Source organism: Kogia breviceps, chromosome 14 (assembly GCF_026419965.1).
Source record: "Kogia breviceps isolate mKogBre1 chromosome 14, mKogBre1 haplotype 1, whole genome shotgun sequence".
NCBI lineage: Eukaryota > Metazoa > Chordata > Mammalia > Artiodactyla > Physeteridae > Kogia > Kogia breviceps.
Window position 1 is genome coordinate 28,385,223 of NC_081323.1, and position 15,248 is coordinate 28,400,470.

At 47.5% G+C, this 15,248-nt stretch overlaps 1 protein-coding gene across 1 annotated transcript in view; it reads left to right on the forward strand.

Moving 5' to 3' along the window:
- Positions 1–15,248, forward strand: part of DTD1 (D-aminoacyl-tRNA deacylase 1) — a 113,625-nt gene that overhangs the window by 28,621 nt on the left and 69,756 nt on the right. Inside the window, exon 4 of the mRNA XM_059036327.2 lies at positions 1,387–1,493. Coding sequence (XP_058892310.1) covers positions 1,387–1,493 — 107 coding nt within the window. The remainder of the gene's footprint in view (positions 1–1,386; positions 1,494–15,248) is intronic.

Consider the following 15,248-nt stretch of genomic DNA (forward strand, 5'->3'; position numbering starts at 1 on the left):
GTTACTTTGCGGACCCGGCACCTTCTCCCTGTTGGGCTGATCAGGAACGGTATGCAGTCGCTTGAGCAGGTGTCCGCATGTGTCATCGGCTGCGTTTGGACCCGGCGCACATCAGAAGTTCTCAGGTGGGTGGAGGCAACGTTCGGATGATTGCGCGGCACCAGCTCTCAGAGCGTATGCTGGGCTTTCTTTACAAACGTCGTCTGTGAAGAACGTCGTTCAGCATTCAGGGGTTGATCAGACACAGTTGGAGTGCGTTTGGGTTAGACGGTTCGGAATAGGACATGGAGAGGCGCTCATTTCTGGGGCAGTCCGTGGCCACTTTGAGGACGCACCCCGGGGAGCAGGATGGCTCTGCAGCCTCGCTGGGGCGAGGCGGGACGTGGGCCCGGGGGAGCCAAGTGGCCCCCAGCTCTGGGCAGTCCTGTCCTGCGAGGACCGAGGTTTCCCCTCGGTTCTCGGGCTTGTGGCACCTTCTGTAGGTTGACCTACTTTTTGGCCTCCCGGTGAGGGACCACCCCCCCCCGCGTCTTACACAGAGGGGCTCGCGGGCCGCTCACAGGGCCGTGTATGAGGTTGTTCTGGGGGAGCCTCCTAAGCTCTTTGCCTTCTGTGTTTGATTTGTTTAAAAGAATTCGTTAGGAAACATGCAGAGAACAGACACCGGGGGCTCACAGGCCAGGCAGTCTCATGCTTCACATGCCTCTCAACTGCCCTGCCCCCCCCCCCGCCCATGTGGAGGCCGCTAGCGCCCTGCCTTTGCCGTTCGTCTTCCTGCCGTGTTTCTTCATGCATCTCTCTCCACAAGTGATAGAATTTGTTTTGGTGTTTGAACATACCATCTAAATGGTGTCGCACTGATGTGTCCTCGCCACTGTTTAAAGATCACATTGTGGGCTTGAGATTTGCTGCGTTGACAGGTGTGGCTGTCGAATGGTGTTCTGTGGGAGAATTCAGGCAGAGATTCTGCATTGGTTCCCCTCCGGGACAGTCACACTGGGTCCACTTTCTCTCTTATAAACACTGCCAGAGTGGACACCCTTGACTGTCTCCTTTTGGATAAGAGATTCTAGAGCAGACGCCCCAAAGTGGAATTCCAGGCTTGTAGGGTTTGTTCAGCTTGAACTTGACCTCCACAGTGGTTGCACACTTTACCTTCTCAGTGTCTCACAGGCCTGTTAACCCACGTTTTCCTTGACCCTGCCCTCTCGCCAGGTCTGCAGGGCATGCGGAGGCGCCTCTGTCATGTGGTTTTGTGTTTTCCTTACTCGGGGGTGCAGAGAGCGGAGTTGGGTGGGCCTGCTCCCGGGTTTCTGATTACACTGATCGAGGTTAGCTTTAATCTGAGGTCTCCAACTCTTGTGACTGTTGGAATTGCTCTTACAGACGGCAAGTTTGGTGCCTACATGCAAGTTCACATTCAGAATGATGGGCCTGTGACCATTGAACTGGAATCTCCGGCTCCTGGTGCTGCTACCTCCGACCCAAAGCAGGTAAGCCCAGAGTCAAGGGTCGGGTCTGTCTCCTGGGAGCCAGTAACATCTTTTGGCCTTGACTTAGTTCCTGGAGCACTTCTGAGTCTGAGGTGGAGAAGACGCCTCATTGTAGTAACCTAGAGTTTATTTGCTACATCCCTTCCCGAGAACGCACCTGTCGCCCCGCGTCTCCTCTGTGCTGCGGCCTTGCCTCCACCGGACTCCATTCCAGAGCCCAGGCCGGTCCCGGGCGAGGTGCCTGGGCGTCCACAGGCCGCTGGGTGGCAGCAGAGGAGCGGCATGGCTCCCCTCGGCCGGACCTGGTTCCCGAGTGTGGAATGGTTGCGTGGAGTGGGTTTATCCCAGGTGTGGGTAGATGTGCCACCTGAGGGTCTTTGTAAATCCTTATTTTTCTAAAGCAACGTCTGACCTGGATTTGCTGCCAATTCTGTAAGCTTTCAGAAAAAATTTAATTAAAATAGAGAAAGGAAATCTGTGCTAGTCCTTGTGAGCTGTGTGCTTCTCACAGGTGCTTAGCACTTCTGAAGGCTTTAATTAATGCAGCTGCTCAATGGCCTTTGAGAGGCAGGAGGGCAGGAGGAGTGAGAGCTGGGGGCGGGCAGCCGTGTTTTCCCCCTGCCCCCGCCTTCTGGGACACTGAAGTGGAAGGATGCAGGGGTGGCAGGGAGCATTATGTACACATAAAGCTCTGTGACCTGTTCAAAGTCATCATTTCCAAGGGGAACATACCTTTTCTTTTATGTTACTGATTCTTTGGATTGATAGAGAAGCAGGAACACAGCTGGTGCAGTAGTGCTGGGCTTGAAAGGTGATAATTGAGGTTCCTGGAATTACTGATAGCATGAAAGAAAATCACAAGTGAAAAGTCCACATGAAAAATTAAACTTTTTATTTTGATGTAACTTGAGACTTACAGGCAAGTTGAAAAGAGTCAGAGTTTCCATACGCCCTTTACCCGGCATCCCCGACATTTCCCATCTTATATAATCACAGTCTGCTCTTCAAAATGTTGACGTTAATATTGATACAATACTGTTGGCTACGCTACAACCTTACTTAAGTTTCACTAGCTTTCTCTAGTGTCCTTCATCTATTTCAGGATAATCTGGGATCCCACATGGTGTTTACGGCCTTTCCCGGTCCTCGTGGCTTTGGTCTGCTGGCTTCAGTAGAATGTTCCTCGGTTTCCTTCCCTGTGGTTACACCGAGGTTGTGCATTTGACAGGTTCATCTTTACCTGGTTTCACAGGATACCGGCCTCTCCCGGTTTCCTCTTGCCCCTGGCTGTTCTCCCTCTACTTTTATTTGATCACTGTTTTGTTGTTTTGATTTATTATTCTGCTTCAACTGTATTTGGAGAGAAAATTTAGTCAAGTTTTTTTCATTCTAAATATTTTTCTAGAAGTGATAGAATAATACATGAAATCTTTAGGCTCTTCAACCTTCTTGAGCAAGCACTCCCTCTTCTTTACCATAAAGACAAAGAAAACATTTTTTAAACTTATTAACAGGCCATGCTAACTTGTTACAATAAAAGTTAGTTTCCTTACTTCTGAATCTTTTAGTAGCTTTCTCTTCAAATGCAGGAATTGTTCTGAGTTAATTTCAATTACTTGTTCTAGTTAATGGACTCCAGAAGCCTCAGACCCTATAAACTGCCCAGATCTAGATCTCTGTCCTCGAGCTGTCAGGAGGTACCAATAGGCAGGCACAGGGGGCTCTGGGGGTGGCCTGTCTGCCTTTCCCCTTTCAGTAAGAACAGGCTTCCTCTTCGGGCTTATAGCTGATTTGTTCACTTTTGTGTTGTGTTTTAAAATACAGGTTCTTTAAACCTGAACAAATGAACAATGTATGTGTGCTTTTTTTTTTCCTAATTGAAGTATAGTTGATTTGCAATATTGTGTTAGTTTCTGCCGTACAGAAGAGTGATTCAGTTATACATATACATATATCTATTCTTTGTCATATTCTTTTCCATTATGGTTCATTATAGCATATTGAATATAGCTCCCTGCTCTACAGTTGGTCCTTTTGTGTGTGTGTGTGTGTGTGTGTGTGTGTGTGTGTATTTAGGCATCAGGTGTCTTTTTAGTGTGTGACAGTGTATTGTGGGGGGAGGAAATGCCGTGACCTGGTCCCTGCTCTGGGGACAGATTCAGGGCAGCATAAACCTGGAAGGTTCTTGACAGTGACAGGGGTAAAGAACAGTGTCCGACAACTTGGGACACATCACAAGGACACCATTTCATGCTCCGCCTTAAACCCCTCAGTGCCTTCCAGAGACATCTGGTTTCCAACCTGAGCCACGTGCCTGGCTGCTGTGGCTCGCGGCCTGCTCTGCACCAGCCCCCACAAGACCCCCGCTTCCCCTGCCTCTGGACTCTGGTCTCAGCATTTGTCTCCTCCTCGGAGGGTATCCTCTGACCCCTCAACCCCTGTGAGCCCCCGTCAGCCACTCGTCCTGTTGCTCTGAGGCTTTTTCACTGCCCGGGGCTGAGCCTGGGGTGCAGTTTGTTCTGGAGTCGTGTGTCCTGGGCCCGAGAGCTGTGTGTCGGTGAATGTCCTTCTGGCACAGAGCTGGCCTGGACTCCTAGGGGACTGGTGGTTTTGCTGACCTTTAAGGATGTGAGATGGGGGGAGGAGGCATTCTCAGTTGTGATTTCCAAACTTGCACTTGAAATAGGGCTAAATTCCTGTTTTTAAGAGTCCCATCCTGTTTTTAAGAGTCCCAGAGCTCTATTTATGGGTCATGCAGCTACTGCTGGTGAAGACTGCGCTGGTAAAGGCAACTAGTTGTGTGCCCGCCTTAACCAGGTCTCTGCTTGTGTCTGGAAGTGGCAGCCCCTGCACGTTTCCCATGGCTGCATGGGCACCACGCCCAGTGCAGTAGGGGCTGCGGTGTGGGTCCCCTGATGTTCCCAACGGAGAGAAAGTGGAAGAAGAGGGGTAGTGCTTGCTCTGAGGTACATCCCTCCAAGAACGGGCTGGAAGCAGTAGCAGAGCCACCAGACAGAGGCTGTCTACCCCGTTGCACTTTTGTGGAAGAACATGGTTCTGGTAGGAACATCCTGATTATAACCTAGAGAAGATCGGCTGGTGCATGAGTTCTTCTGTGGGTGGCTAGATACAGGGAAATTTCAACACCCTTGCCAGCCAGGCCTTTGGGGAGAAACTTACTGTTGCTCTTGTTTTCATCCTAATTGCTTTCCCTTAGCGGGTGGGGAGGGTGGGGGGGATGGGGGGGTGGGCGTGTGGGGGTGTGGGGGTGGTTTTCCTGAGTCTCACATGGTTGGGATTGCACATAGTGAGAGCAGATGGGGGCTTTCCCCCTGCCCAGGAGGGCATTTCAGTAATTGGAGGGCTCTTTCCTGGGGCCCAGGGCCCACCTAGTTCACAGTGTTGCCATTAAGTATTTATATTTTCACTGATTTAGTGGGCTTGTAAACCTCACTAAATCGAAAGGCTGGAAGGAGCTGAAAAAATGAACTTTCAAATACACATCCTTGAATTGGCTCATGAGTTTATTGACAGATCTCTGGGATAAGTTGACCAGTGAAGAATGGTGCCAGAGCTTTTCATTTCATGCTTCTCTGATTATCACCCTCACTTCACCTGTAACTTTCTCCGCACTCGTCTTATCGGCAGGCACCCATCCCTTTGCCCTGAAACGTTGGGACGTCGGGATTGAGACACTGATGGCTTCTGTAGGGTCATCTGTAGGGTCAGGAGGAAATGTGTGGGCTAGAGAGGGGGTGCGGAGGGAGCGCCGGTCAGCCTCATTTACCCGTACTTTTCAGTAACACGGGCTACAGAATCCAGAAGATGAAGCGGAGGACAGGCCAGGGCACAGGTGGCAGCCCCCCTGCAGGTGCACAAAGGTGGGTCTGAGTTACCTCCCAGTTCAGTATGAAGGACGGTCTAACGAGAAGTGTTCTGAGTATAAGGAAGAGTTATACTAATGTCCATACGTTTGCATTTCTTCATGGAAGAATATTTATTTAAATGTACGTATGCCCTTTTTCGTCCTGTTTTAGGCTTGAATTCTGGTGCGAACTCCCCGGTCTCTGTTGGTGTCAGTGTGAGGTTTTGCATGGCCTGAGCTGGGCCACAGAGCAAGCTTCTGGGTCTGGTTGCCACAGTGGCACTGGATCCTGTCCTTCACTCCAGTCGTTGGTTCATTGTGTCACGTTGATTTATTGGACAAATGTTGACTGAGGGTCCTGCCTTGTTTATACTGAAGTGTTACTAAGACAAAAGCGGGAACTTAGCAAGAGCTTCAGCACAGAGTTTTTGTTGCTGCTCGTGTTCATCTTTGTCACCGTATCACCGTGGGTGTGCTGGTGACCTTGAGTCCCGGGATCTCACCTTGTACGGAAGCCTTCCCGATGGGGCAGGGCTGGCATCTGCCAGACCGCTGGGGCTGCGGGCATCACTGCTGGTTTTCTTATCCTTTCAGCGCGAACATCCACTTTCCTGTCGGGTATGGAGGCTTGGGGGGCTTCTCTGCTCGAGCAGCCAGGCCCCCTGCTGGATGCCATCGATGCACAGGCACCCTGCCTGGGGCATGTGTGTCTGGCTGGTCGGAAGGGTTGGGAGCCTTGTAGAAGTTTCCACCCAGGCTGGCTTCTTCCGAGTTGGGGAGCTGCAAGGGCTTGCTTTTGTTTTAGCATTTTAATTTGTTTTTATATGGATGGTTGTCCTAACTCAGTATATACCATAGAGTTAAAAAGAAGCCTTTCCAAGAGATACATGACTAGCTCTGCCTGGAGACCCACTGATGAATTGATCAGTCGACAGAACTTCATCTTTGCTTCTTTTTTTTTTTTTTTTTTTTTTGCGGCCTCTCACTGTTGTGGCCTCTCCCGTTGCGGAGCACAGGCTCTGGACGCGCAGACTCAGCGGCCATGGCTCACGGGCCCAGCCGCTCTGCGGCATGTGGGATCTTCCCAGACCGGGGCACGAACCCTTGTCCTTTGCATCGGCAGGCGGACTCTGAACCACTGCGCCACCAGGGAAGCCCATCATCTTTGCTTCTTCAATCCATAACGGGTCACCAAAATTGTGAAAACTGAAAAGAGTTCGTTTCCTGCTATTGGAATATGGCTGGTAAATTATAAACTGCAGTCTTCTCCTCTTCCACCTTTGACACATGAAACATTTCTTAATCTCCAACTAGAGAAAAACATCTGTTTTGCTTTAAATAACTCTCTCAGGGCACTAATGGGTTAGTGCATTTAAGGCTTAAGGGTTTTGTTTGTTCCTGTGTATGTGTTTTGGGCAGATTCTTAGTTATTTTAATCTTCTAATCTCATTTGGGGATGTGTTAGAAAAACAAAGCTCCTTACGTTACTGAGTTGGCCTACCAAAGATTAACTAGCATCTTTCTTTATTCCCAAGGGAGGGGCTAAAGTTTATCCTGCCAGGGATTATACATTGAGCACAGCAGTAATGTAATCATCCAGACTCAGGATTATAATTGGGGATTCTTAGCTTTTTAGCTAAGTTATTAGGAGCTTCATAGTTCCGGGTAATTGTAGAAAAATGTTCGGCCAGTCAGCGGTATTTTGTAGAAAGCCTCGTTCAAACATCTGCGTTACTAACAGAGAGAGAAGAATGATCTGGAAGTGAAAGAAATGAAAAGTGAAGCTCTTCCTATAATTTTTTAAAAAGGACTGCTGAATAAATAAAACCCTTAACTACCCAGCGGTGTTTTGCCACCATTTGTCAGCGTGACTGACCAAGGGTTTATCTTTTTTTTTTAACCTGATTGCTCTTTAAGATAAGGTCAAGATGGGAGGGTGGGGTGTGAATTGGGTCACGTGGGCTTTTAGGGGTTCATGAACCACCCTGGGCTCACCCAGGTTTTCTTTGTGCCTGTGTGCGCCAGTGCTTTTGCTGGGAGGTTCCAGGGCTTTCATCAGACCCTCCGAAGGCCCCAAGGAAGTGAAGATGCTTGGGGGGCTGGGAGCAGTTGGGTTCAGGGATTACTGTTCTCTCTCCACCAGAGTCACTCAGGACCACTGACTGTAAGCGCCCAGGGTTTGTATTAAAGGGAGGAGTCTTGGACACCACCCCACCCCACCCTCTGCCCCCAGGTTTTCTGAATCCAAGTTCCTGGCATGTCTGGACGTGGAAAGCAGAAGAGTAGCAGGTTTGTGTTTTTAACCAGTTCTTCCTGTGCCCTCCAAGGACACTGATGTAGAAGAACTGCTGGGCCGGAGGCAACTGGACAGTCGGACGTTGCCATTTTAATCTGCTACAGGCGTTGGTCTCTTCTGGACCACGCTCCATCCCCAGCTGAAATGTCTAACAATACGTTACAACCTGTGTTACTGCAGCTGCCAGGAAGCAGGCTGGCTGGGCTTGATTATTGAGGTCACATATGAGGCCGTTGTCATTCATCACTGCCCCTCACTACCCGTTCCCCACCCCCCCAGCGGTGATGGAAACATTCCCAGGGCACGGGGCCTTCTCGACGCAATTACAGATGTGTCAGGAAAAGCCGATAGAGCGACAACAGCTCAGCACGTTAGTGACAAATGACAGGCCCTCTGCTGAGCGGCACTGAGGCCTGTGCTAGTGGAATAACTTGTTTCTTAAGAGAGATGAACCCTAAGTGTGGGCGAGATTGTAGTGCTGTAACCTCTTAAGAGTTTTTAGTTGAAAAGCAATTTATAGTTCTCTTGGTTTTTTGGGTACCAGACATGGAATGCCTTACTCACTGGTCGGCTTATTGATTGGACTAGAATAAAAACCTTGGATGATCAGCACCTCAGTCTTTGCTTGGAGAATTGCCGTTCAATGAAATGCATGATGTCGAGGCTTCATGGGCAGTTGACTAATCACTTTTGTTTAAACACACATGGGGCATTGTTAAACGTTCATCTTTTATGGTGCATTACTTGTTGGGTTTATGGTAGAGGCTTTTCGCATTGCAGGACTCGTTTCCTGCAGGTTATTTACTGTTTCTTGAATATTGTGTTTCTGGTCATCCCCCTGAAATGACTTCCCTCTCTCTTTACCTGTCGCTGTCTTCCCCATCTTTAAGGTCTGTTTCAGACAGTGCTTCATCCAAGGGGCTCACCTTAGTGCCATCCAGGCAAGGCCTTCCTGCCTTTGAGCCCTCACTGCGAGGTGTGGTCCACAGACTGAATACCAGCCATGTTTCTCCTTTGTTAGTTTGTTTGTTCATTTCTCCATCTATCCTTCCACCGTTGTGTCCGTCCATCTGTCCAGTCCCCTACCTACCACCCACTCATCTGTCCACCCAGCAGGTACTCACAGGGTGCGCGCTGCTGCTGGCCTTGCATCGCGAACAGCGCTGGGCAAAGTTGTGCCCTCATGGTGCTTGCATTCTAGTGGGAAGCATACACAAGCAAGTATAATTTAAAACTGTAATATTATAAAGAAATCAAAGCTGGGAGAAGTGTAGAGAGGGCTGCTGGGAGGGGCTACCTCAGGCACAGGAGCTGGGCGTGGGGATGCTGAGCTGGGGCGCTGCCATGTGGAGATGGGGAGGAGTGTGCTGGACGGAGGGGCTGGCGGGTGCAGAGCCCCGGGGAGTGGTAGTGGAGGTTGGGGGTGCAGGGAGAGAGTGGATAAGAAGGCAGAGCCATGACCCTGGCCTCATGGCCAGGGTGAGTAGTGTGGGTTTTACTGGCAGCGAGCTGGAGGGTTACTAGAGGGTTACGTGTGTGTGTGTGTGTGTGTGTGTGTGTGTGTGTGTGTGTGTGTTCACAGAGCTGGCTGAGACTGGATTGTAGAGCTGGCCGGGGCAGAGGTGGCGGGGGGCACTTAGGAGGTCCTGCAGCAGGTGGCCAAGAGCTGTGGACAGTATCTGGACGCCCCTGGAGGGTCTCAGCCGCCCTGGTGCTCTGCCACCCCCAGCGGAGCTTCCCTAGAAAAGACTCGTGTTGGAAATCTTTTATCCCGTGGTGTGAGCATCAGGACACTCTGCAAAGTCCAGCCCCCACCGGTCACTACAGGAAGGACCCTATTCCTGCCTTCCTTGCAGGATGGTGAGGGGATTCCGAGCTTCTTTGAGTTTCTAGGTTAAGATCAGACATTTCGACATCAAGCGGTGTGACACTTGCCCTGGTCCTGAGTGACCCTGGGCACAGGCTGGATGCTAAACCAGAACCTCTTTTTGATGCAGTTCAAAAAGAGCAGATTTTAGGGATTCAGTTCCCTGTCTTCAGGTCAGCCTGATGCTTCACTATGGCCCAGCTTTCCCCTTAATGCAAAAAACTTTAATTATAAGAAGAAATTGTGAAAAGCCCAAGAATCAACATTTATATTGAATTTGATTTATATGTACCATTTTAGCTTATATTGTCAGGGCAGTTTCTAAGTGTTCAGAGCTTGTCAGAGAAAAGAAAGGGTTTATTTTTGGAAGAGTGTGTCTCCCGGTGTTCACCGCTCTTAGGAATTATGGGGAGTAATTGTGAGGAGGGCGCAGCAGCTCCAGGGCTGGAGGAGGCTGGCGGCAGATCCAGAATCTCACAGCGGCTGCTTTTGCCTGCCTTGTTCCCTAGCCTTGGTTACTTTTGCCAATATGAAACGCAGAAGAATAGCTCTTCCATGAAGATTCTTCACACAAAATGTATTCCTTTGACGACTTTCCATAGAATGTGAAGTCAGTTTCTTTTTCCTTTTTTAACCATGAAAGTGCAGCCTGCAGCTTCCGTTGCTGTGGGACAGGAAGAGCTAATCTGTGGCCTTGTTTGCATTTCCACCCCTCCTGCTCCGTGGGGTCGCGGTGCTTGTTGGGGGGCCGAGCCAGGGTCTGTCAGGGAGCCAAGGTGCTTTGACGGCTTGGAGGGCAGAGGCCGCTGTTAACTGTCGGTATCGTTGCTGGCTCATGAAACCTTGGGGGATAAGGACAATTTCTATGAGACTTCATTTCAAAATCCAGACTTCATCTGGCCTTATGCCCTGTGGATTCCTTTTTTTTTTTTCATTTCATGTTGTCCCTTTGCCCCCTTCATTTTCTACAGGGAAGAGTCTCTTATTGTCATTTAAAAACTTTCATGCCAGCTGTGTATTGACTGGAAAGTACCAGGTTAGAAATGTTATCATTATTATTTTTTAAAATTTTTACTTATTTCTTATTTTTGGCTGTGTTGGGTCTTCATTGCTGTGCACAGGCTTTCTCTAGTTGTGGCGAGTGGGGGCTACTCTTCATTGTGGTGCGTGGGCTTCTCATTGCAGTGGCTTCTCTTATTCAGTAGCTGTGGCACGCGGGCTTCAGTAGTTATGGCTCACGGGCTCTAGAGAGCAGGCTCAGCAGTTGTGGCGCATGGGCTTAGTTGCTCCGTGGCATGTGGGATCTTCCCAGACCAGGGCTTGAACCCATGTCCCCTGCATTAGCAGGCAGATTCTTAACCACTGAGCCACCAGGGAAGCCCAGAAATGTTATTTTTTTATTAGTAAGTTTTTATAGTATTCCTGGGTAGAAAGATATTTTTTTGGAAACAGTTATTTTCCTGTCTTCTGTTTTCCTCATGAGCCCATAAAATAACATCTTTATTATCATCTTTTGTTATATATAATATATAAAATCAATATCTTTTTAAAAATTAGAAGTTTAAGATACATTAACGTTGCTTTTGACTATAAACTTTCATTCCCAGAGGTAACACCATTAATAAGCTCCATATGTTTTCTTCTAGACTTAATAAAAATATGTTTATGCACATTTTACACATACTCATAGAAAATACATGGTATCTGTTGGTGTGTGTATGTCATATGGTTTTTTAAAAAATTGTAGTAAAATATACATAAAACTTACCATTTTAATCATTTTTGGGTGTACAGTTCATTGCCATTAAGAACGTTAACATTGTTTTGCAGTCATCACCACCATCCATCTCCAGGACTTTTTCATCTTCCTAAACTATCCTCTACCGATTAAACACTAACTCCCCATTCTCCCCTGCCCCCGGCCCCTGGTAACCAGTATTCTACTTTCTGTCTCTGAATTTGACTACTAGAGACCCAACATAAGTAGAATTGTACAATATTTGTCTTTGTGCCTGGCTTATTTCACTTAGTGTAATGTATTCAGAGTTCATCAATGTTGTCGCACGTATCATAATTTCATTCCTTTTCAAGGCTGAATAATATTGCATTGTATGTATAGACCACATTTTGTTTATTCATTTGTCTGTTGATGGACATTTGGGTTATTTCCACTTTTGGCTGTTGTGAATAGTGCTGCTATGAACATGGGTGTACAAATACCTGTTTGAGACCCTGCTTTCAATTTTTTTTTGGTATATACTTAGAAATGGGATTGCTGGATCATATTCATAATTCTTTGTTTAATTTTTTGAGGATTTGCCCTATCATTTTCCACAGTGGCTGCACCATTTAATATTCCCACCAACAGTGCCCAAGGGTTCCAATTCCTTCACATCCTCCCTAACACTTGTTATTTCCTGTTGTTGTTGTTTTTTTTTAAATAATAGTCACCCTAATGAGTATGAGGTGATATCTCATTGTCATTTTGATTTGCATTTTCCTAATGCCCAGGGATGTTGAGCATCTTTTCATGTGCTTAATAACTATTTGTGTGTCTTGTTTGGGGAAATATCTACTCAAGTGCTTTGCCCGTTTTTGAATTGGGCTGTTTTTTTGTTGAGTTATAGGAGTTTTTTTTTTAATCTAGTCTAGATATTAACCCTTTATCAGGTATATGATTTGAAAATATTTTCTCCCATTCTGTGAGTTGCCTTTTTACTCTTAATAGTCTCCTTTGATGCACAAAAGTTTTACATTTTGATGAAGTCCGATTTATCTGGTTTTTTTTCTGTGGACAGTGCTGTTGGTATCATATCCAAGGAACTGTTGCCAAATCCAATGTCATGAAGGTTTCCTCCTGTATTTCCTTTTAAGAGATTTATGATTTAGCCTTTCATGTTTATTTTCACTTAATTTCTATATATGGCGTAAAGTGAATGTTGTAAGGTTTTAGTTGCAGGCAAGTTGGAAAAACAGTACCAGTGACTTTCCCTGAGCCACATGAGAGTAAGTTGCTGACCTGATACCCCCCCATCACCCCTGAGCATGTTAGTCTATATTTCCTGCAAGCAAAGACATTCTCTTATAGAACCCCCAAACATCCATTAAGATCAGAAAAACTAGGGAATTTCCTGGCGGTCCAGTGGTTAAGACTCCACACTTCCATTGCAGGGGGCACGGGTTTGATCCCTGGTTGGGGAACTGAGACCCCACGAGCTGCGTGGTGTGGCCGAAAAAAAATCAGAAAAACTATCATTGGCATTTTAATACCATCCAGTCCTTAGACCCCTTTCATGTTTTAGCGGTTATCCCAATAGCTGGTCTTTTGCAGTTGTTCAGAATCATGTTGCATTCAATTGTCATATGTCTTTAGTTTCCTTCATTCTACATTAGTTTCTTGGTCTCTCCTTGACTTTCATAACCTTGACTCTTTGGAAGAGTACAGGTCAGTTTTTTGAAAATGTCTCTCAATTTGGGTTTCCTTAGGAATACATTCAAGATGGATGTGTGTACATACATGCACATGTGTGTATGCATGCATGTGTGTGCACATGCCCAACAATACCTCCATGGTATTGTTGGTATTGTTCTACATTTACTGTCCTGAAACAGGCTGCTTTTCCGACCAGCGATGTTTGTGTTGTTACATGTACAGCAAGTTCATTCATTTGAACTGCAAGACCGGATTCTGTCATGTGAATACACTGCCTTTGATTAGCTGTCCTCCTTTTGATGGACTTAGGGGTTGTTGGCAGTTCTTTGCTGTTACTAACAATGAGGCAAAAATCATCCTTGTTTACATTTCTTTTGTGGATGTAGATTTTCGAGGTAACAGACTTTTATTATTATTTTTAAAATATGAAATATTTCAAACATGCTGAACGTATGGAGAGTAATATAACAACACTCAACTCTAGCCAGTGTGAATGTTGGGTCTAGAATCTTTAAGTTGGTAAAGTTGTCACCCCAATCAGTAAATGGGAGTTTTACTGACACTTGTTCAACGTTACTGTCTCACTGAGTGAGAATTATTGTTAATGATGAAATTGCCTCAAAAGTGTGTAGCTTTAGGTACTTCCCTGGCAGTCCAGTGGTTAAGACTCCGAGCTTCCAATGCAGGGGGTGTGGGTTCCATCCCTGGTTGGGGAACTAAGATCCCACATGCCGTGCGGTGCGGCCGAAAAAAAAAGTGTGTAGCTTTATTAAGAGAGAGGTGTTTTGGGAAAACCCGTCAGACTTAAAAAGCAGAAAATGTGGGCCTACCACCCAGATGTGAACTGGGAATAAACTACCACATAGGCACAGCCAACTTTCCTTTTAGTCTTTCTTCATGTCTCTCTTAATAGAATTTAATGAAACAAGACAGGAGGAGGAATCACCCAAGGTTAAGGATAATGGACCTGAAAGACTTGCTTGGCCCCCGGGGAGACTCACCTCTCAGCTGGGTCCGTTCCTTGGCTCTGGCGTCAGGTGACGTGAAAAGTGCCTTCAGGAGTTCATTCCGAGCCTGCCTCAGGCCCCAGCATAGACCTGTGATAAATCAGCTCTGTGCTCACGCGTGACGTTTGGCAAATCAAGGGAAGGAGAGGGAGGGAATCAGGTCAGAGCCCAGCTGGCTTCACAAGCCACGGGAAACAGAATTCTCCAAAGATAAATAAGTCCATAAATTCAGGACCTAGAGAGACGCGGCAGTGGCAGGCAGCCTCTTGAGTTTTGTTGAAGCGTCTCGTTTTTCACTTGTGGAAATGGAAACGCGCTGTCTCCTGACCCCCACCCACACCTCCAGGGAGAGCTCTGCGGGCCACCCTGGACTGCATAGTCCTCGACTGCTTACAGCCTTGGCCGGAAGCAGGCGTGTGGCCGGCTGTGTCTTCCCACCAGGAGTAGAAAAGCGTGATCCACTCAAACACCAGCTCCTACAAGTTTAGAAGAGAGACATGGTCTCAGTACCTAGAAGTGAAGAAGTCTCTGTGTTCTGTTGGTGGGTGTTTCCTGGGTTTTGCTTTTAATGCTAAATAACATTCCTCCTGTCCTGTCTATTAATAGTGGAATAAAGGGAACCACAGAGGTTTCCTAACATGTAAACTGCTTTGGACTCCTGTTCCTGGCTGAAGTTGTGTTTGGTGGGAATGCGGCTTTCACTTTTTAAGTTCTGATACCTGGATTGTGGGTAGAAGAAGGAGAAAAAGGCTCACATCCTGAAAGACAATGGCAGCCACGGTAACCACAGCCAGGAGGCTCATTTGGGGCTCTCGGGGATTCATTTTCCGTGCTGTTTCAAGTTCTGTGTCAGCATTTTAGCATACAGCAGAGTGGACATCACTTGTTTCAGTCATCACATGAGGATTCCGGTGTGGATAGTGGTCCTGAGGGGTTTTCCTGCATCCTTTCTAGGGATGCAGAGTGTTCGGCCTTTGAAGTGATGCCATCTGGGACCTCAGGCTGCTGCTGCAGGTCTGTAGGCCGAGAAGTGCCAGTGTGATGGGTACCTACTCACGTTTGTCCCCGAGGCCCTGAAAGAGACCAGGGCGGAAGTGAGCCCTCGCTGGACAAGGGTGAGAGCAGAGTGGCCACGTCAGACCTTCACCCTAAACACTATCGCCTGCTTTCTGCATTCGAAGCAAGTTCTGGTTCAGTAGGAATCGTGGCCTCTCCGGGCTGTCAGCACCCCGCTTCCTCAGTCCTGGACCTGATACGCTCACCTGACACCGGCTCCCTGACACCGTG